This window comes from Talpa occidentalis, unplaced genomic scaffold, assembly GCF_014898055.3.
Source record: "Talpa occidentalis isolate TD23 unplaced genomic scaffold, MPIMG_talOcc4v2.1 talOcc4.14, whole genome shotgun sequence".
NCBI lineage: Eukaryota > Metazoa > Chordata > Mammalia > Eulipotyphla > Talpidae > Talpa > Talpa occidentalis.
Window position 1 is genome coordinate 86166341 of NW_023601433.1, and position 21801 is coordinate 86188141.

The following is a 21801-nucleotide window of genomic DNA, read 5'->3' on the forward strand; positions in this document are numbered from 1 at the left end:
CCAGAACCCTGGGTGATGTGATAGAGATGGGGGAGGGAGCCCAAAGAAGACCCACTTCAGGAGGAGAAGAATCCAGTCAGATGACACACAGGACCAAGAGAACAGGAAATGCAAATGTCTGGAAGCAAAACAGAGGAACAACCAGAAGACAGAATGTTCCAGAACTGTAACAGGGTGGTCCCCAGGAAAGGGGGAGGTTCCCTGCCCCACCCAAGGGAGGGTGGAGCTGAGCAGGAAGAGGAGCAGCTGCAGAAGAGACTGAGGAAGGAAGCAGGATGGAGCCAGGAGACACGTGAAGAAACTGCGCTTGTCTTTTGGTCGTGGACTGCGTGACACAGATGTGGGTGAGACCCATGGGGAGGTGACCATAGCAGCTTTTATCTTGATGTTGATTTTGCTCTTTTCCTTCCGGGCTTGTCTGGTTGTTTCTGACCCTTTTCTGTGGGTCCCCACTGGAAGGTGCTTCAGACTTGTGGCAGGCTTTGGGGCCTTGCTCTGGGCCGATCCCATTTGGATGGAGTTTTACCCGCGAGGGGACGGGTAACTTTGGGTGCTTCATTTAGAAACTAGACTCTGCCTTACCTGTATTGTTTCCTAGTTTTATTAAAGTTCCTTCCCCTCAAAGTCTCCTATGTTTTGTGTTGATGCGGCGGATGGCAGAACCCATTTAGAATAGGCAGGTTTGCGGGGTTTGGGCTGCCCCTCTCCCTGTCCTATAACAGAACTAGGTGAGAGAGGTGGGAGAAGCAGGAGCTAAAATAGAGAGGTAGGCAGGGGCCAGTCCACATGAAGCGTTGGGAGTTCATTCTCTGAGCTGCGGGAAGCCACTGATGTTTTACAGGGCAGCGAAACCATTCATGTCTCTGAATGCGCTCTCAAGCCACTGTGCAGGATGTAGACTATCAGGCGTGGCCAGTGAGAAGGTTGGACTCAGCCAGATGAGAGAAGATGGGGACTAGAATCGGGGGTGGTGTAGCAGGGGAGAAGTGGGCAAAGTTGGGGTAGGATTTGGAGGTAGAGCTCACATGATAAAAGATGAGAGATTCCTAGCCTGCTGGGTGGACTGCAATGCCTCTTACTGATGTGAGGAAGAAGGAGGGCAAGTTCGCCCACTGACGCAGCGATATTCATGATGGCAGGCAAGCTAGGGCAATACCGCAAGCATGGCCTCTACCGCGACCCTCCATGAATGTTTAACACCAAGGCATTCTAGAAGCTAGAAACAAGTCATCACAAACAAACAAACAAAAATAAGTGTCGTCCTTTCAGATGGATACATCCAGTTTTCGGAAGAGCCTGCCTCCTTATCCTACAACTCCCATTCCTCTGTGACCTGGTGGAGGTTTCTCATGCACCCACTGGCATCTAGGCACTGCCGCTCCAGGCCAGTCTCCCACCTGAGAGCCAGCCCTTGTGGGGCCTTAGCAAGGTGCTGAGAAGAGGAAAGGCAGATTATATGGGTTATGCACAGGCCTGCATGCATGTCACTGGGCTGGTGTGCAAAATTCCAGAGAAGGGGGAAGCAAAAGTGGGACTGGAGTAACCAGCAGGATCCAGATAGTAGGTAATAGTTGATTCTCTCACTAAAGTAATGCAGAGAGTGGAGGAGGTGAGAGGGTCAAAGGAGAAAGTGGGACCCTTTAGGAGACCAATGGGTCATCCAGGTGAGAGCTGATGGTGATTTGGATCAGGAGGTGAGAGTGGTAGAGGAGAGAAGCAGACAGATTTGAATAATAAGAAAAAAGCTTGGGCGACTGAGTCGGTGAAGGGGAATGAGGGCAAGGATGAGCTAAGAAGCGCACCATGTTTCTGGCTTGGGTACCAGATGGATGGTGGGAGAACTTGCTGGGGTAGGTCTGCAGGAGAAAACCCCATGTGGGGTGGACACAAATCCAGAAGTGACGGCACTGCGTTTGGCATGTCCGTGTGGCATAGAAGTGGAGACTCTCAGTGGTAACTGGATCATTGGCGCTGGAGCTGTGTTAGTGATGTCTGCATCCCCAGCTCAGCGATCCAACTAGAACCATGAAAGCAGCAGCCACTGACCAGCAAGAGAAGACAGAGATGAGACCATGAGGGGGCTTAGAATAGAACCCTGCATAATGATGGGGAGCACAGAGGTCCCTAAAGAATTCTCAGACGGGGTGGCTAAAAGCTCAAAGAAAAGTTGGGAGAATGCTGATCCCGGGACGCTAAGGGGAGAAGAGGAAGAAGGTGAAGCACGGTCAATGGTGTCAAATGCTGCTGAGAGTTCCAGGAAGATCAGGTCTCTGACGTGTCTATTGGATTTAGTGACAATGACGTTGTTGTTTACTTGGCGAGAGAAGCTTTAAAGAGTGGTGGGGGCGGGAGCCAGACTGGAGTGGGTGGAAGAGTGAATGGGGATGCGGAAATGGATGCAGTGACTCACTCTTTCAAGGGACTTGGCTACAAAGGAGGAGAGAGGCATCACGTGGTGGTAGGAGAAGGTGGGGGGTCGAGGGTGGGTTTATTTTTATGATGGCAAATGATGTTTAAATGCAGGTAGAGAGGAGACCGGGGAGAGAGACAAGAAGGGATAGATGGAAATTATCACCATCATCATCACTGTCCCCAACTAGCAACCACAGGAAAGCGGTTCTGTACTGACACCCCTCTGATGAGTAGATGCTTGCTCCTTACATATCTCCCTGTTGTTTCCACCTTCAGTTAGGGATCTGTCCCGGGTGCCCCTCGACCTGACACTCTTCACATGGCTGCACCCTGCTAATGTCTCTCTCCTCTTCTTCAAAATAATGGCCCCCAGTCCTTTGGCTGTGTGTCCCCAGCACGGTGACCAGACTCTTTACCATATCAGCCAATCCCACATTATCACCTGCTGTCCAGGACCTCTTAAAAGATGGCGCATGCACTCGTGCTTTGCAGGTGGAATCATGAAATAGTTCAACCCCACAAATCAAAAGCATTTTTTAAAAATGCACACATCCTGGGCCTCCCCTGGTGGCACAGGTGGTTACGCACCACGCTGTGAAGCTGTCCGTAGCCCCTGCAGCACTGGTTCAATCCTGACCGGCCGGCGAGGGTCCCACATGGTGCGGCAGACCTCACCTGTCGCACCCGCAGCTCCCCTCAGCAGTGTATTTCGTTGGTCTGCCTGTTCTGTTCCCTGCTCTGTCTCCTGTGAATGCTCTCACCCTCCTGTGCATCTGGCCTGTACCCAGGTTCTTGTATAAATAAATAAAACCTTTTTTAAAAAAAATTGAAAAAAAATAAAAATGCACAAATCCTTTCACCCAGAAACCTTATCCAAAGCATTTAACTCCTGAGGTTTGAGGAGATTCTTGTTTAAGTACATATCCAGCAACATAAGAGAGGCGGGTGGTGAGGCAGTGAAGCTTAGTGAACAGACTGAGCCATCTTCCTGGGGAATGACTGCCTTCCCTGAGGGCCAGGATGGAGATGAGGATGCCAGCTTTCACTGCTGCTACTCAGCATTGTACTAGAAGTTCTGGCCAGAGCACTAAGACAAGATAAAGAAAGAAAAGACATTCATGTTGGAAAGCAAGAAGGAAATCTTTATACTTGGATGATATGATCCTCTATAGGGAGAATCACAATGAATTCACAATAGAATTATTAAAGTTAATAGACCCGTTCAGTAAAGGTGCAATCCACAACAGAATCAGCCCACAAAAATCAGTTTCTACACTAGCAAGTAGCAATCCAGCTTTGCCAGAGCAGCCATGGCCCCAAGTTTCCCCATAGAGGTGGGCCTCAACAAGGTGACCAAGAACAGGAGTCAGTCCAGGCACAGCTGTGGCTATAGGTGCCTCACCAAGCACTCCAAGTCAGCGGGATGTGATCCAGGAGGTATGCAGCTTTGCCCCTCACAGCAAGGGCCATGGAGCTGCCCCACTAGGACAAGTGGGGCTTTGAGTTCACCAAGAAGGGTAATGACATTAGAAGGTGCAGGCTTTGAGAGGTGAAGACACAGATGGCACCAAGAGGAAGAGAGAAGAGTCGGGTGACTTGGGTCCCGAGCTCCTTCCCCACCTTCCATGAACATTTTTTTTTTTTTAAAGAAGCAATGTAAAAAAGAAATTAAGACATCAATTCCATTCATAGTAGCATCAGAAGAGCTTGAAGTTGTGGAGCCTGTGTTGCTACTTATGACACATCTTAGTCTATTTTGGTTGCTTTAGCAAAATACCAAAGTTTCGGAGGCATTTCGAAACCACAGACCATTTCTTACTGCAGTTCTGGAGACTAACGCAAAGTTCAAGATCAAGGCACCAGCAGTTTTAGTGTCTGGTCAGAACCCACTTCCTGGTTCACACGGGAGCAGACTTTCTGCCGCCGTGGCTCCCCGGGGTGAAAGGGCAAGGGAGGCCTTATCAGGACATGAACCCCATTGATGAGGGCTCTATCTTGCTGACCTAATCACCTTGAAGGCCTCACATCCTAACACCATCACCCCTGGGGTCAGATTTCAACCTGTGGATTTTGGAGGGTCCATGGCAGTCTTTGACACGAGGCTTTCTCTCTGTGCCAATTTGTTCACCTAAAGGTGACCCTTCCTTACAGGGTCGTTTTGTAGGAGGTGAGGATTGAAACAGTTAATATGTTATTAAAATAGGCTTAGTAGGAAAAAAAATAGGCTTAGAAGAATGCCTGGCACATGGTAAGAGCTACATCAGGGTTAACCAAACAAATGTTTATCATTGGACAGATGGGATGAAAATTCCAGTTAAAAACCCATCAAGGACCTCCTTGGTGGCGCAGGCGGTTGAGTGCCACACTGTGAAGCTGCCCGCAGCCTCTGCAGCATGGGTTCGATCCCGGCCGGATGGCAAGAACCCCACATGGCACAGCAGACCTCTCTTGTCTCGCCCACTGCTCCCCTCAGCAGTGTATTTCAGCCAGTCCGCCTGTTCTGTTCCCCGCTCTGTCTCCAGTGAATCCTCTCACCCTCCTGTGCATCTGGCCTGTACCCCAGTTCTTGTATAAAAATAAATAAATCTTTTAAAAAAATAAAAAATAAAAAAACCCCATCAATAAGAGACTGGCTGGCTGTAAAGGCAGGAATGGGTACTGAGCAGGTTTTCTGATCCAGCAGACCGGGTAAAGGAGAGCGTGAGTCCTGGAGCCCTCAGTGGCTTTTGTAGGCTTTTATTGGGATTACCAGGCACATGGCAGGCAGGGGTGCTGGAGGGCCGGGAGACTGGCAGGCCTCCCAGCCCCCAGCAAGTGTTCACTCTATCTGGGCTCTCCGGCGTTCTTTCGCAAAATCTCGTAGTTTCTCTGCTTCTATGTTTCTTCTGCTGCTGGCATCCCCATTACACCGCCCTTAAAAGTCCAGCCTTAGCCCAGGTGAATCCCATCTACGTATGCCCACACCCTACCGCCATCAGGCATGCATTCAGGACCACAGGGTTCCGTCATCTATCCTAATTGCGGGGGTGGGGGGGGGGGGCAGAAAAGCCTGATACTTACCTTACCCTACAGTGGCAAATTCACGACTCACCTCCTGGGATGAACCACATGGATTTGCCCACAGTCACCTGTTTGGTCTACACAGTGGGCCAATTGTTCCTATCTAAACACTAGGATACTCTGTAACCGATAAAAGGATTATGTGTGTCTTTATCACACATATGATGTGATATGGTGTATCTTTATCATACATTGGTCACTATTGTCACGGAAAGAAGTTCTAACACACCTGTTGAAAAAAATAACAAATTATAAAACAGTATGTAGACTGTAGCCATGTTTGTATGTCTAGGTGTGGGCATAAAGAGTTTTCTGGAAGGTGCTCTCAAAGTTTCAACAGTGAGAACCTATGGAAGGGAGAAAGCTTTCTATGTTTTCTTGTGAAATTTACCCTTTGACAATGACAAAGGGGATTTTCTTTAAAGATGTGTTTCGCTGTGTATCTACACCACATCTTCGTTGTCTGCTCGTGTGTCTTTGGCATGTAGATGCCTCTGGCTTTGTAACTGAGGCTACCAGAGGGTGGGGGGGGGGTCGAAGCAAATTGGGAAGGGAGCCCCATGGATGCAGGTGGAGGTTACTGGTGCTTTGGCCTTGAGCGTGGTGCGGTAACGAGCATCTGAAAGGGTGTGGGCCCCTTCCCCTAAATCAAGTAACTGCTACCACAATAAAAAATGCTGCCGCTATTTTAAGAAGTATCTCATAAAACCTGAACAAGGGCTCCTGCGCTCTAATCAGGGCCATGGCTTGACTTTGCCCACCTGGTTGCTGAGATTCAGGCAAGGATCTTACACACATCCATTCTGTTTCCTCTAACTGGTAAACACTAACCAATAGATTAGGACTCCCTCTTTCGGCTTTCCATTTAGTAGAAGGTGTATAGAATACTGTCCTCTGCAGCAGGACAGGGGGAGGTTATTTGAAAAATGTACAAAGGGAGGGCTTTCCAGATGTGCTAGCTGATGGAGAAGCAGGCTGAGGGCCCTGGGACATTAGAAGTGAAGATGGACGTAGTCAAGCTGTGGCTCCCCCACCCCCATCCAGCGAGCTCAGGGAACGGAGGGGCTAGTGGAATGGGTAGCCCTCAAGAAGCTACAACAGGCCTTACTATGTGGTGGAAGGCTACATAACAGCATCCCCCACCACCACCACCAAATCTCCATGTCCCAATCTCCAGAACTTGTGACCATGTTACCTGACTTGGCAGAAGGAGTTTTGATAATATTCAAGATTTTGAGACGAGATTATCCGTCCTTGTCTGAGCAGCTGTGGCGTAATCCAAAAGCCTTTAGGAGAAGGAGGCCATATGCAAAAAAGTTCAACAATCTAGAAGAGATGGACAGATTCCTACAACTCTACAATCACCCAAAGCTAGATAAAGAAGAAATAGAACACCTAAACAGACCAATTACAAGCAGTGAAATTGAAATGGTAATCAAAAACCTCCCCCAAAACAAAAGCCCAGGACCTGATGGATTTACAAATGAATTCTACCAAACATTCAGAAGCGAATTAGTGCCTATCCTTCACAAACTCTTTCAAAAAATTGAGAAGGAAAGGATAATACCAAACACATTCTATGAAGCCAACATTACACTAATACCAAAACCGAACAAGGACAACACACAAAAAAGAAAACTACAGGCCAATCTCTCTAATGAACATGGATGCAAAAATCCTCAATAAAATTTTAGCTATCAGAATCCAACAATGTATCCATAAGATAATTCACCATGACCAAGTAGGATTTATTCCAGGGACACAAGGATGGTTCAACATCTGAAAAATCAATGTTATCCAACACATCAACAAAAAGAAATATAAAAACCATATGATAATATCAATAGATGCTGAGAAAGCTTTTGACAAAGTACAACACCCATTTATGATAAAGGCCCTTGAAATTCTCGGGATACAAGGAACATACCTCAATATCATAAAGGCCATATATGGCAAGCCCATAGCCAGTATCATTCAAAATGGGGAAAAACTGAAAGCATTTCCATTAAGATCTGGAACAAGACAAGGATGTCCACTCTCACCACTGCTTTTCAATAAAATACTGGAAGTCCTAGCCAGAGCAATAAGACAAGAGAAAGACATACAAGGAATCCAAATAGGGAAGGAAGAAGTTAAACTATCACTATTCGCAGATGGTGTGATAACATACCTAGAGAACCCAAAAACTCCACAGAAAAACTAATTAAACTAATCAATCAATCAGTTTAGTAAAGTGGCAGGATACAAAATCAACATGCAAAAATCAGTAGCCTTCCTATACACAAACAATAAATCTGAAGAAGAAATAAAAAAAATCATTCCTTTTATTATTGAAACAAAAAAAAATCAAATACTTGGGAATAAACCTAACAAAAGAGGTAAAGGACCTATACAGAGAAAACTATAAAACACTGTTAAAAGAAATAGAAGAAGACACAAAGAAATGGAAAGACATCCCTGCTCATGGATTGGAAGAATTAACATTATCAAAATGGCCATCCTACCAAAAGCAATTTACAGATTCAATGCTATTCCAATCAAAATTTCAATGACATTCTTCAAGGAAATAGAACAATTATTGATGAAATTCATATGGAATCACCAAAAACCCCGAATAGCTAAACCTCTCCTGAAAAATAAAGAAGGGAATGGTGGCATCACACTCCCAGACTTCAAACTATATAAAGCCATAATCATCAAAACTGCATGGTATTGGAACAAGAACAGATACACCAACCAATGGAACTGAATAGAAAATCCAGAAATAAACCCACAGATTTACGGTCAACTAATCTTTGACAAAGGAGCAAATAATATGCACCGGAGCAAAGAAAGTTTGTTCAATAAATGGTGCTGGGAAAACTGGGTCGCTACATGCAAAAGAATGAAGCTTGACTACTACCTCACACCATGCACAAAAACCAACTCAAAATGGATTAAAGAACTAGACATAAGACCTGAAACCGTAAAATATATATTAGGAAATATAGGCAAAACACTACATGACATGCACCTCAAAGACATCTTTACAGACACATCACCCAAAGCAGTGATAGTGAAGGCAAAGATAAACAGCTGGGACTACATCAAATTAAAGAGCTTCTGCACAGCAAAAGAGACAATAACCAAAACAAGGAGAAACCCCACCAACTGGGAGAACATTTTTTCACACAACACTAATGATAAAGGACTGATCACAAAAATCTGCAAAGAGCTGATGAGACTCAACAAAAACAAAGAAAATAATCCAGTCAAAAAATGGGTGGAAGAGCTAAAAAGAAACTTCTCTGAAGAGGAAATGCAAATGGCCAATAGGCATATGAAAAAATGTTCAACATCACTTGTAATCAGGGAAATGCAAGTCAAAACTACAATGAGATACCCTCTTACACCAGTGAGAATGGCACATATTAAAAAAACTAGTAACAACAAATGTTGGCGAGGATGTGGAGAAAAAGGAACTCTCCTGCTAGTGGCAGTGTGTAAAGGCAGGAATGGACACGGTGCAGGTTTTCTGATCCCATGCAGACCGGGTAAAGGAGGAGTCAGAGTCCTTAGTGGCTTTTGCAGGTCTTTTATTGGGATTCACCAGGCATATGGCAGGCAGGGGTGCTGGGGGGCCTGGAGGCTGGCAGTCCTCCCAGCCCCCAACAAGTCTTCACTCTATCTGGGCTCTCTGGCGTTCTCTGCTACTTCTCGGCTTCTCTTACGGCGTCTTCTGCTTCTCTCTCGGCTTCTGCTGGCATCCCAGTGACGCCGCCCTTAAAAGCACAGTCTTAGCCCAGGTGAATCCCATCTACCTATGCCCACACCCTACTCCAGGTGCCTGCCATCAGGCATGTATTCAGGACCCCAAGGATCCATCATCTATCCTGATGGCGGGAGGGCAGAAAAGCCTGATATTTTTCTTTACCCTACACAGTGCAAACTGGTCCAGCCACTATGGAGAGCTGTGTGGAGGTTCCTCAACCTGCTAAAGATGGAGCTTCCATATGATCCAGTAATTCCACTCCTAGGTATTTACCCAAAAGACACAGAAACACTAATTCCAAAGGGCACCTGCACCCCTATGTTTATAGCAGCACTATTTACAATAGCTAAGCTTTGGAAACAACCCAAATGCCCAAAAATAGATGACTGGATCAAGAAGATGTGGTACATATACACCATGGAATATTACTCAGCAATCAAAAAATAAACACATGCAGTTTGCAGCAACATGGATGGAGCTAGAAGGGATCATGCTCAGCGAAATAAGCCAGAAATAAAAAGAAAAATACTGGATGGTCTCACTCATAGCAGGAATTTAGAAAACCTAAATAAGGGACCAGGAAAAAGACTAATTAATACAAAGTAAAAACCAAAATCAACAAGCAACTATGGACCAGAGACACACTGCGGGGGGGGGGGGCGGGGGGGGCAGGGAGAGGAAGGATTAGGGTCAAAATAAGGGGGGTGCAATTGTATGGGGAATATAAACAAAATGAAAATGCATACATTGTGCAAAAATGAAAAATGATGGAAGAATTATATAAAATAAAATAATAAAAAAAAAAGAGAGAGAAGGAGGCCAGAGGGCTGGAGTTAGAAACAGACAGGTAGCACAACATAGGCAAGGCCACCACTGGAAACTAGAGGCTCACTTGTGGAGACTCCAAAGGGAACCAGCCCTGCCGGCCCCTTGATTTTAGCTCTGTAAGGGATTAGGCATCTGCCCCCCGAACTGTAAGAATAAATTTGTGCTGTTTTAAACCACTAAAATCATGTCAATCATGTCAAGCAGCCACAAGGAGTTAATACAATTGGCAAACAACTTTTGGGTGCAAGGTGCAGGCTCTCCCTTACTTCCTTCTCAGGGCAGGTCTTGCTGCCCTCGGCCCCTGGCTGGCCTCCCTCCACAGCCGAGTGGTCCCAGAACAGAGCGCATCAGATTCCTCTGTTGGGATTTTAAAGACAAGAAGCAGGGGTTGCAGGTGGCGCATGGAGGGTCGGCCTCACAGCTCCTGAAGCCACCGCCAGTTAAATGACTGCTGATCATTAACTAGATAGCGCAGGCCACACCCTTTCACTTCAGAGTTCTGTGCTCAGCACATCCAGGCAGCAGGAGGGAGAGTCAGGCTTTGCTGAAAGGTGCTTCTTCCCCCGGGGCCTTTGAGCATCTCCCCAACATGCCGGCATGTGGCCAGCACCTGAGGTGCAGCTACACGACAGTGAAAGAGGTTCAAGTTCAAGGCACGTGGCTTGGGACTCTGAAGAACTTTTTCATGGTGGGCATCATCATCTACATCTGGTGAGTGGGGTGAACCCAGCTGAGGGTTCCTATTCTATCCTTCCTCTTCGTTTCCTCCCCTGACCTCTCCACAGCCCACCGCTTTAGCCACATCAGCCTGTGAGTACCCTGCTTCCCTCACACTGGCTGTTTTTCCCCCTACCAGATTCACTTCAGTCTTCCTATCCCCCATCCCCATCTACCCATCCTGCAAAGCTGGCCAGATGCCCAGCATCTTGGGGGCTCTGCTCACTCCAGGGACTAGTGGTTTGGCTATCTTCAGAATGCATGGTGTTGTACGCAGCCAGAAGGTCATAGGAATAGGGAGCCAGGCAGTTACCCCTCAGGGACTAAATAAATCCACAGTCTGGAGAGGTGACCGGCTTGCCTGAGTCGCCCAACCATTTGGGAGAGTCACTGGGCCCGGTCAGGACCTCCTTCCGAAAGACAGGATACGCTGAGAAATTTGTCTTCTTTTTTCCTTTGAAGCAAATGGTATTGATTTTTCATTCATTTACACACCTGTAACTTGGGGAGTCCAGCTTCACCCCTCCAATGAGCATATGGTTCCCCCTCCACCGGAGCTCCTGTGCCCATGCCCTGCCCCATATCCCCCCTCCTGTCCTCGTCCCTTCAGACACCATATTTTTCAGTCTAAGTTATTTTTGTGGTTTGTCAGTGTTTTCTTTAGTTATATTCCACCAATGAGTGAAACCGTCCAATTGTCTTTCACTTTCACACACTCATTTCACGTATCATTGCCTCCAGTTCCATCCTTATCATCCCAACAGGCACCATTTCATCTTTTCAAATAGTTGAGGTGTAGCCTGTTGAGTAAATATATTCCACAATTTCTTTTCTTTTTTTTTTTTTTAACTAGGCATTTTTTTTTTTTTATAGAGGCATGTTTTATTTATTTATTTGTTTGTTTTGTTTATACATGCACTGGGTACAGTCAGAAGCGCTGGAGGGTGAGAGAATTCACCAGAGCCAGAGCAGGGAGCAGAGCAGGCAGAAGGATGGAAGTATACTGCTGAGGGGAGCAGCGGGCGGCAGGAGAGGTCTGCGTGCCATGTGGGACCCTCCTCCGGTGGCCGGGGAGCAGCCAGGGATCGAACCGGCGCCGCAGAGGCCACGGGCAGCTTCGCAACCCAGCGCTCAACCGCTGAGCCACCGGGGAGGCCCTTCCACAATTTCTTTATCCAGTTGTCTGTCAATGGGCATTCCATGTCTGAAGCAATGCAATTCTTAAAGTATATTCATTATGGTGCAGAGACAAGTGCTCTGACTTATGCAGGGTTGGATTTCATGATCAGCATCTGTCACTTTCTAGAATGAATATGAGAGATCAGAATTGAGCTTCTTAAAAGGTAGGCCAGTGTTGTTCTGGAAGAATATTGCAATATCCAACACGTAAATACACTGCAGTGCTGTGTATGCGTGGGGGTGCCAGGCTGAAACAGTTGAGCCCCTACCTTCCTCTTAGTGTATGGGGTGGTATTTATTAGCTTTGCCTCCTGCATGCTGACTGGACCCCAAATCTGGATCTCTAACCCCAATGTCTTCTTGAAGAATTTTATTTTTTAATGAATGTGACAGAACACTAAAATATATTGAGAATGATGTAATAAGCACCCACGCACCACCAGCCTATTTAAGGAATAAGACATTATAATCTAGTTTAGGTTCTCTGCACACCCAACCTCTATCCACTTCCTCTCCCCTTTTATACATCATCCTAAATTTGGTGTCTGTCCTTTGGGTTTGTTTTAATATTGTCTACAACATATGTCTGTATCTGGAAAAGTATCTAATTTTTTCCCTTTTTATGGAGGTGAAATTCATATGACAAAATTAGCTACAGACAGGCACTGCTTAACAATGGGGATTAGTTCTGAGAAAAGTGTCGTTAGGCAGTTTAATAGCTGGGTGGTGCCCCATTGAGGATCTACTCCACACACAGGGAGCATCATGCAGGGTGACTGCACAACAGCAATGGTGCAGCCTGCAGCACCCAGGCTAGATGGAAGAGCCTATCAGGACCCCTGTGGTATATGTAGTCTGTTGTTGATCAAAATGTCATGAAGGGGCACGTGACTGTACTTAAGGTGAACAGTTCAGTGGTGTTTAGTGAAAGTGTGTAACCACCACCTCTAGTCACGTCCAGAAACTTTCATCATCCCAAAAGGAAACCCCAAATCCATTATGCAGTCACTCCCCCTTCCCCCTTCCCTCAGCCCCTGGCTACCATCTGCCTATTCTCTGTCTCTGTTGATTTACCTAATCCAGATATATCATATAAATGGGATCATACAATCTGTGTCTGTGACCTTTTGTGTCTGGCTTCTTTTACTCTGTATTTTCAAATTGGCTGTGCTGCCACCACCAACAGAGCATTCAGAATTGCAGTACCTTAGCCCCATCCTTGGAAGCTCGGCTCTCTTTCGAATCACCCCGGGAGGGCCTCCCTGGTGGCACAAGGTGTTAAGTCTCAGCACTATGAAGCTATCGCCAGCCACTGAGGCAAAAGTTCAATTCCCACCCAAGGAGCAGACTCACATGGTGCAGAAGACCTCTCCTGTCTCCCCGCTGCTCCCCTCAGCAGAGTATTTCAGTCAATCCACCAGTTCTGCTCCCCACTCTGTCTCTGGTGAATCCTCTCACCACCACCCCTTGCACCTCTGGCCTATACCCCAGTTCTTGTATGCATAAATAAATAAAATAAATCTTTAAAATTCACAGTGTAGCATATCTCACTTCTTCAGTATTTTTTTTTTTAATAGAGGCATGTTTTATTTATTTATTTGTTTGTTTGTTTATACAAGCACTGGGTACAGTCAGAAGCGCGGGAGGGTGAGAGAATTCACCAGAGCCAGAGCAGGGAGCAGAGCAGGCAGAGGACCGAAGTACACTGCTGAGGGGAGCAGCGGGCGGCAGGAGAGGTCTGTGCGCCATGTGGGACCCTCCTCCGGTGGCCGGGGAGCAGCCGGGGATCGAGCCGGCACGGCAGAGGCCGCAGGCAGCTTCGCAACCCAGCGCTCAACCGCTGAGCCACCGGGGAGGCCCATTCTTCAGTATTTTTTATGGCTGAATAATATTCCACCAAATGGATAGTCCACACTTGATCTCTTTATCCAGTGAGGGACATTTGGGTGGTTTTTACCTTCTGGCTTTTGTGAACAGTGCTGCTATACACAGGCACGGGCAGCTCCTTACTTGACTCTATGATGTTTGGATTTCTTTAAGCTTTATGTCACACTATGAATTGCTCAACATCATTTCCATGTTGATACAGGTAATTCTCGTCAATTCATTTTCACTGCTGTGGAGCATCCAGTTGTATGACTCTGACAATTTATTCATCCCTCACTCTTCAAGCACTTTTAGGTTATTTCTAGCTTGCCCTCTCACGAATAGCGCTGCCGCAAACATTTGTGCACATAATTCCATGGACATGTGTATGAGGGTTTCTCTGGAGCATAAACCTAAGAGTGGAATGGCTGGGTCATGCAGAATGCACTTTTAAAATGCATGTGATATTGCCATAGATGAACCTTCCTTTCATGAGGCTCCAGGGGTTTAACATTGTAGGTAGGCATTAGAATCACCTCGGGAGGGCCTCTCTGGTGGTGCAAGGGATTAAGTCTCAGCACTATGAAACTATCACCAACCACTGAGGCAAGAGTTCGATCCCCACCCAGGAAGCTGACCCACATGGCGCAGCAGACCTCTCCTGTCTCCCCGTGCTCCCCTCAGCAGTGGATTTCAGTCAATCCACCAGTTCCGCTCTCCACTCTGTCTCTGGTGAATCATCTCACCATCACCCCTTGCACCTCTGGCCTATACCCAAGTTCTTGTATGCATAAATAAAATAAATCTTTTAAAAAGAATCACCTCAGGAATTTAAAAAATATAAATAGGTACCTGGATAACTCCCCGACCTACTGAATCCGAGCTTCTGAGGATGGGGCTAAGGCGCTGTGATTCTGAATACTCTGTGGGTGGTGACAGCACAGCCAATGTTGACAATGGCTAGGACCACATCTTGCTCCACTCTGGCCTGCTTCCCCACGGTCAGCTTACAGAGGCAGCCACTTAGGTTCACATTCTAAAGAAGATACTAACAAATAATGAGCTGGACAAAGGGCAGAAGTAGAGCCAGCTGGCACCAGGCTCTGGGCTCAAAGGCAGACCCGTGGGTGACCTTTTTCCTGCCACTGATTCTTGTGTCATCTAGGACACATTCCTTTGCTCCTCTCAGCCTATTCCCTCATCTACCTAAGGGTGACAATTATAGTAACTGTCTCCCTTGGTAGGACAAAAGGAGATGGTGCCTGCAGAGCACTTGACACATCCAGTGTTCCACAGAGGGTAGCCGATATAATCAAGGTTATAAACCAGGTGGGTGTTTGTGGAAAAAAGGTGACTGGCCTGCAGGACACATCTTCTTAGGTTGGCCTGCTGGGCCGACCTGGGATTGTCCTTTACACTTGGGTCTCGATTAGGCAATCTGAGAGGCTGGCATTGGGGGCAATAGTTCAGAGCCTGCCTGTGTGCCAAATATGGTACTAAGGAGTGTGCATGCACGTCTCATTTCATTCTCACAACCACCCCATGAAGTAGGTACGACTACCCTTCCCAATTAACAGAAAATGAAAATGAGTCACAGAGAGGCCAAGTTGGTTACCCCAGTCACCTGGCCAAGAATTTGCAGGGGGGTGGTCATGCCCTACACCTCCCTGAACAAGCCACTGATGCTTTTCTGTGTCTACCATTTAGCTTTGCTTTGGTGAAAGACAAGCTGTATCAACAGAAAGAGCCTGTTATCAGCTCCGTGCACACCAAGGTGAAAGGGATAGCGGAGGTGAAGGAGACTCTGGAGAAGGGGATGAAGGAGACAGTCCGGAGTATCTTCGACACTGCGGATTATACCTTCCCCGTGCAGGTGAGCCCTTGACAGCATCCTCCCTGGTCACTATCACCAGGGCCTCGCCACCCCCGCTCCTGGGGCCTAGAGCCTCACTCCAGAAAAACACTGGCTCTATTTTAAAAGCGCCTGAAAATCCCAACTGAGAAAATCTAAAAATTGCAAAATTGGGTCAGATCCAGATGCTCCAAGGAGACGCTTCTTTGCTTTATCAAGTCCTACAGGGTTTCTCAAAATAGCAGTGTGTCCTGGTGCAGTTTAAACAGGATTTGGTTTGCTCACACTTGATTTATAAAGTTTTTCAGGCATGGGACCATCAAGCCAGCAAGGTCTGCCTAGATACAGAAAGGCAAAGAAATGGCTCCCTAGTGAGGACCAGCCCTTCTGTGCTGTTTGTGCAGTATTTTATCAACAAATATGTCTCCAGGAAGACATTCTAGGGTGTGCCTTTTGCACAAAGGAAGATAGAGATGGCAAATAAAGGAGGGGTCTGGATCACATAGAAAGGGCATGAGGTGATGTAAATCTGCAAGAAGAGAAAATGAAAGTGACATCTCTAAAAGGAGAAATCAAAGCGGGGCTGAGAACACCAATGAACAGCTGGGAGGCGGGAGGGACAAGAGGGCGCATTTGCAGATTGTGGGAGCTGGGAAGCTTTGCAAAACATAACCCCCAAGGTGCTGGCTGTTTGTTTCTGACAGTGGGTCATTAAAACCTCCAGCTACTTCCCAGGTGGTGAGATGTCCCACTGCCCTTTAATTAAAGTCCTGGATAATCTAAACAGCTTTCTGATGAAGCTGACACCCCCACCTCCACCTCCCCTGGTCTCCTGAGTTTCAATTTAATGGGATTTTACTGTGTCCAAAAAATGAAAAGGCTGCTTTTGAGGCTGAAATGGAAAGTGAATACTCAATCAGTGCGAAAGCTCCCGTGTTCCCCCTCGGCTCAGCAGGGCGGCTCATCCAGCTTTGATATTAAGCCTTCTGCGTAGTCCGAGCTGCTCCCTGGACCCAGATTTCTAGACTAAAGCTTCGCCCCCAGGCACTTAGCAAGCTGGATTATTATAATTAAGTAGTTCTGTTCTCTGAGGCTTTGCGTTAGCCCTCTCTTCTTTTTCTCCACAGGGGAACTCTTTCTTTGTGATGACGAACTTTCGCAAGACTGAAGGCCAAGAGCAGGGGTTATGTCCTGAGGTAAGGAGGGGCCCTGGAGTGGCTGGATGGGTGTTAGAGATCCTGGAGGAGGCAAAGGTTGGAGGATGTGGGCCTTGAAACCCAGGGTGTAGCTGAACCCACAGATAACTTCTGAGTACCCGCCTCTTTTGTGTGGCTGTAGGTCTGGGCTGGATAGAAGGGTGAGAAGACATGGCATGTCTCTCTCTGCAGCCACCAGATGGTTGCCTCACCCCTGGGTCTCCAACTCCCACACAAGGAGCCTTGCAGGCTACAGCCCTGCTCTCTCTGTCACTTGCTCCCAGTACAGCTCATGCCACAGTGGCCCTTGGCACACGAGCAGCATTTTACATTTCACTGAAGCCTCACAGTGACTGTAAGAGGGCAACTGCGTTCCCTGCCCCATTTGACAGGTCACAACACAGATCAGAGAGGTTACGTGACTTCCCCAAGGTCACCCAGCTTGCCAGAGGCAGAGCCAGGCTAGGAACCCAGGTGTCCTCATTCCCAGGTTCTACCCCAGTCTGCTGTGAACTGCAGGACCAGTCCTGGGAAGCTTTTTTAGGTGGCTCAAGTTTGCCTTTCATCCCCCTTCTTAGAGTTTCATCCTCTATGTCAGTGACATGCCTCCATCTGACCTCACTTCCCCTGCCATGTAGTCTTCCCCCGCTGGGTTTTGTTCTTTCCATCTCCTGACCTTCCCCTACCTCTTCCTGGAAAACTTTGCCAGGGACCAGTCCCAACATGCAGGGGTACAGCGTTGCAGCCATCTCAATCTGGGTCCCCCACCTTGGGGAGCCTTACCTGCAGACGTGGCTCATGAGCCCACTCTGGTGACAGGACCAGATCTGGGAGTTTCTGAGAGCTTGCAGAGTCTCTCCATATCATCTTTTCAAATTTCCTAACAGCTCAGGTTTCCCCAAACCAAAAGAAGCTTCTAGATCTCCCAAGCTTAGGCCTAGAGCTGGATAGTATTATCCCACTGCTTTTCTATTGGCTTTTTAGTCACAGCACCATGGTGGAGAAACACTTCACCTCCCAAAAGCAAGTAACAAGGAATTTGTGACCAGACTTACCCCACGCAACCACCACCAAGAGAGACGATGAAAACTAGTATTTAAAAAAAATTTCAGGGTTTCATCTGGACAGCAAGTTAGATTTGGTCTAACTTCATTCCTTAGATTTCCTTCCAGTTGATAATCAAAACAGCAAAGGTTTCCAGAAGCCACAGGGAACGAGCATTCACACACACACACACACACCATTTATCACGCCCCACTATGTGTCAGGCACTTGGGCTACGAAGAGATGACCCAGTCCAGCTGGGGGATGTGCTGAGTGACAGGAAGAAAGAAGCCACTGGGGAAGAAAAGAGAACTCGGAGAGAGTGAGAACTACAAGCTTACTGAGCAGGGGCTACGTGCGAAGCCCTTTCTTTTCATAACACATTTCATTTCAACACTACGAAAGAAAAATCCTGCCCCTCCTCTTACAGGGGAGGCAAAGGAGGCTCAGAGAGATGAAGTGACATGGCCGAGTTGCTCACCTAGAAAACAGTGCCCCTTTCAATAAACCCAGGGTTCAAGCCTGGATCCTCCCCCAAATCTTGCTAAAAGTCACCAATTGCATAGAAACAGCCATTTTTACACCCAAATCATGTTCTGGTTTTCCTGACTTGCCATTACTGCCCCCTAGAAAACCCAGTCAGTGCTGGCTGGCATCCCTTAGTTCCACACTTCCTGCTAAGCTTTGGAGCTGTCTCTTTGGGTTGATTGGGCAGCACAGGGAAGCTTGAACCAGGCCACCTGCTCTCCACCCCAAGGACCATCCTTGAAAGTGGTCCCTGGCTGCCTTGACATCCCTTTTTATATTTTAATTTATTTTTATTTTTTTTGAGTTAGAATTCACATACCATACAATTCATCATTATAAAATGAACAGTTCATTAGGCTTTAGTCTATTCACAGAGCTGTGCAACCATCATCGCTGTCAGAATGTCCTTATCACCCCCAAAAGAAACCTGGTACCCACTAGTAGTCACTCCCATTCCCCTCACCCCCACCCCCTGGAAACCACTGACCTACTCTGTCTCGATGGATCTGCCTATTCTGGACATAAAGTATACATGTCATATAATCACATAATATATGACCTTATGTGTCTGATTTCTTTCAATTAGCATCATGTCTTCAAGTTTCAGCCACCTCGGAGAAGGTATCAGTAGTCCATTCCTTCTTATGGCTGAATAATATTCCACTGCATGGACATACTGCATTTTATTTTTCCGTGCATCCTTTGATGGGCATCTGGGCTGTTTCCACATTTCACCTATTGTGAATTGTGCTGTTATGAACATCTGCATGCAAGTTTTTGCGTGGACATAGGCATGCACTTTTCTCTGTCATAGGGTCACATGATGCTTACTCCTCACTATCCTGTCCTTCTCCCGCAGTACCCCACCCGCAGGACGATCTGTTCCTCTGACAGCAACTGTAAAAAGGGGCGGATGAACCCACAGAGCAATGGTATGTTCTGTCTCTTTCCCTGACACCCAGGTGGCTGGTCTAGGATCTTGGCGACAGTCACAATGCAGCACTCATGTCTTTAGTCCCTGGCTCTGCTGCCTACATTCACCCTCATCAGGCCCTAGGCCTGTGTCTCCTGGGCTCTGTCTCTAGAAGACCAGCTGCCAACAGTGAATGTGATTCATTCACAGTGAGGTTGGCTCCTGAAAACTTGCAGAGTGCCTGCAGGTTCTCACTGATAGAAAATCGAAGAGTTCATAGCCTCATCCTAGCAGTCTAAAAGCCTGACTCTCCCCAGGTTGAGGAACTGAGCTTGTACCCCCAGGGTACCTACAGCAATACCTGTGTTAACCAGCAGAATTTCCATTATCTCTTGTTTTAACTGAAAAAGACACATAATGATAAAAAAAAATAAATTACCACCTCTATAAGAAAACTAGTTAGTGGTTCTAACATACACAGACCACAAAGGCATGTGAATGTTACATTCTATTCCGTACTCTGTGTGTGCTGGAGCTTTGTCCAGATCATTTCAAGGTTAATTACTATGAACGCTCCCCTTTAAGTCTGGTAGTGACCCTGGTGCTCCAGGAAGATGCTGTGCCATGTGCATTCCGTGGTATGCACATCCCAGGCATGTGCCATGTACCTTGAGAGGGACTCAAGTGGTCTTTTAGAAGCCAAGGTCTAGTCCACTTATGCCAGGTGAGAGAATATACCCTGCTTGGCTCTCCTCTCAGGCATCTTTTCTTGCAGAGAATCCAGAGGAGTCAACAGCCTCCAGGATCTTCCTGACTTCAAAGTCTCTGATCCTTTTTTTAAAAAAGCTTACTATTTGATGTGCTTCTTGCTGGTTTGCCTTCTGTAAACTTGTGGTTCACATGGGTTTCATGGAAATGACATGGGAAATGACATGGGTTGGGTTGAAAAGCATCATGGCCTCTGGCTTGGGTTAAGGATGTACCTTCTGGGGTGATTCCTCCCCTTGTCTTTCACACCTATGCTCCTGCAAGCCCTTGACCTCCACAGGAATCCAGACGGGAAAGTGCGTGAAATATTATAACACTACGAAAAAAACCTGTGAAGTCACCGCCTGGTGTCCCATCGAGACAGCAGAAGAAGCCCCCAAGTGAGTGGCAGGGTGGGGACAGGATGGCCGGGGCAGTGAGCAGATGAGGTTGGCCAGGTGCTGCTCACTCCCTCTTCCCTTCTTCCAGCAGCCCCACAAGCCCTGGGTCTGACTGGTGTGGCGACCCTTGTGCCAGGCACACTGATGGTCTCGGGGAGGGCCAGGCTAGTTGTTAAAAGAGTGAAACAATTCTCTACCAGCTGGTAAACAGCCACTACCTTGAGCACCCATGGGTGTCCCTGCCCCCCTGCTATCTCAGCACTTTCCAGGGCACCTCCAGACCCCTCCTCAAGCGCTAGAGAAGGGTCCATACAGAGTAATTAAGGATGAGGAGGTGGGGGGTGGGGAGAGAAGGAAAAGGAAGGGGAAGCACTGGAAAGGAGGAAGGAATGGGAAGTTTTCTTAAATGGTCACAGTGACAGAGATGTGGTGGTCCCTATACTGCTTAGTCCCGCTAACATGCAAGACCAGGCCAGAGGGCAGAACCTGATGTTAAATCCCAGAAACTACAAGGACCTGCCGCAGACCAGCACAGCAGTGAACGATGAGGCCGTCTCAGGGTTGAGAGACTGCGCAGGGTGGTTAGGGATTCGGCTAAAGAAATGACAAACAGACACACTTCAAGAGTGAAAATCTGAGTGTAATTTAATTTGAGTTGGTGACCAGTATATATATGTTTTCTAAAAGCATAGGAATGGCGAACATCAGTGAAGAAATCAGCTTGCTTATAGGTTTAGCTTATCATTGACAGGGCAGTGATTTACATCTGGACCCAGGCGCATTCCTAAGTAGTTAGGCTATTAATTTTTTTTTTTTATGTGATTACTTTTTTGTTTAAACTACTCACTACCACTAAATTATTATTAATTAGCACGGGTGAGTTTTACTTTTCACATTGTAATATTTTTATCATTAAGATTAATACTAACAAGGCTAAACATGCAACAGAGAAATTATTAAGTTAACAGTTCTATTAATACACAGAGTTTAGTAACGTTTCATTTGAATTAGCCTAGTTATTAGATTTCGTATGTTCTTTTTTAATCGGCAAACCAATGACCTTTTTAGACAGAGAAAGAGAAAAGATTTTAGAAAGACAGTTGTAGTAGAATAAAGTTTGTGGGTCTTGAGAAGGTGAGATAAGTTTCCCTGCGGGCAGCATTCCTGTAGTGGCTCCTGGTGGTCTTTATCTTTCAACAGGCTTCCGTCTTATCTATGTCTTCAGGGGGTTTTGCTGTTCTCCCCCTGCACGCTGGTTCCTTGCCCAGCTGGACCTAGGGAGCGTGGCGCAAGCCATTAGCCCTAAA

General features: G+C 46.9%; 2 protein-coding genes across 8 annotated transcripts in view; one reads left to right on the forward strand and one right to left on the reverse strand.

The window, feature by feature from the left end:
* Positions 1-21801, reverse strand: part of IFT81 (intraflagellar transport 81) — a 207348-nt gene that overhangs the window by 99870 nt on the left and 85677 nt on the right. The gene's annotated exons all lie outside the window — the stretch shown is intronic.
* Positions 1-21801, forward strand: part of P2RX7 (purinergic receptor P2X 7) — a 61798-nt gene that overhangs the window by 4532 nt on the left and 35465 nt on the right. For all 4 annotated transcript variants that reach the window (XM_037511196.2, XM_037511193.2, XM_037511194.2 and 1 more), the window contains exons 2-5: positions 15521-15686; positions 16793-16861; positions 19293-19365; positions 20395-20494. In XM_037511196.2, coding sequence (XP_037367093.1) covers positions 15521-15686; positions 16793-16861; positions 19293-19365; positions 20395-20494 — 408 coding nt within the window. The remainder of the gene's footprint in view (positions 1-15520; positions 15687-16792; positions 16862-19292; positions 19366-20394; positions 20495-21801) is intronic.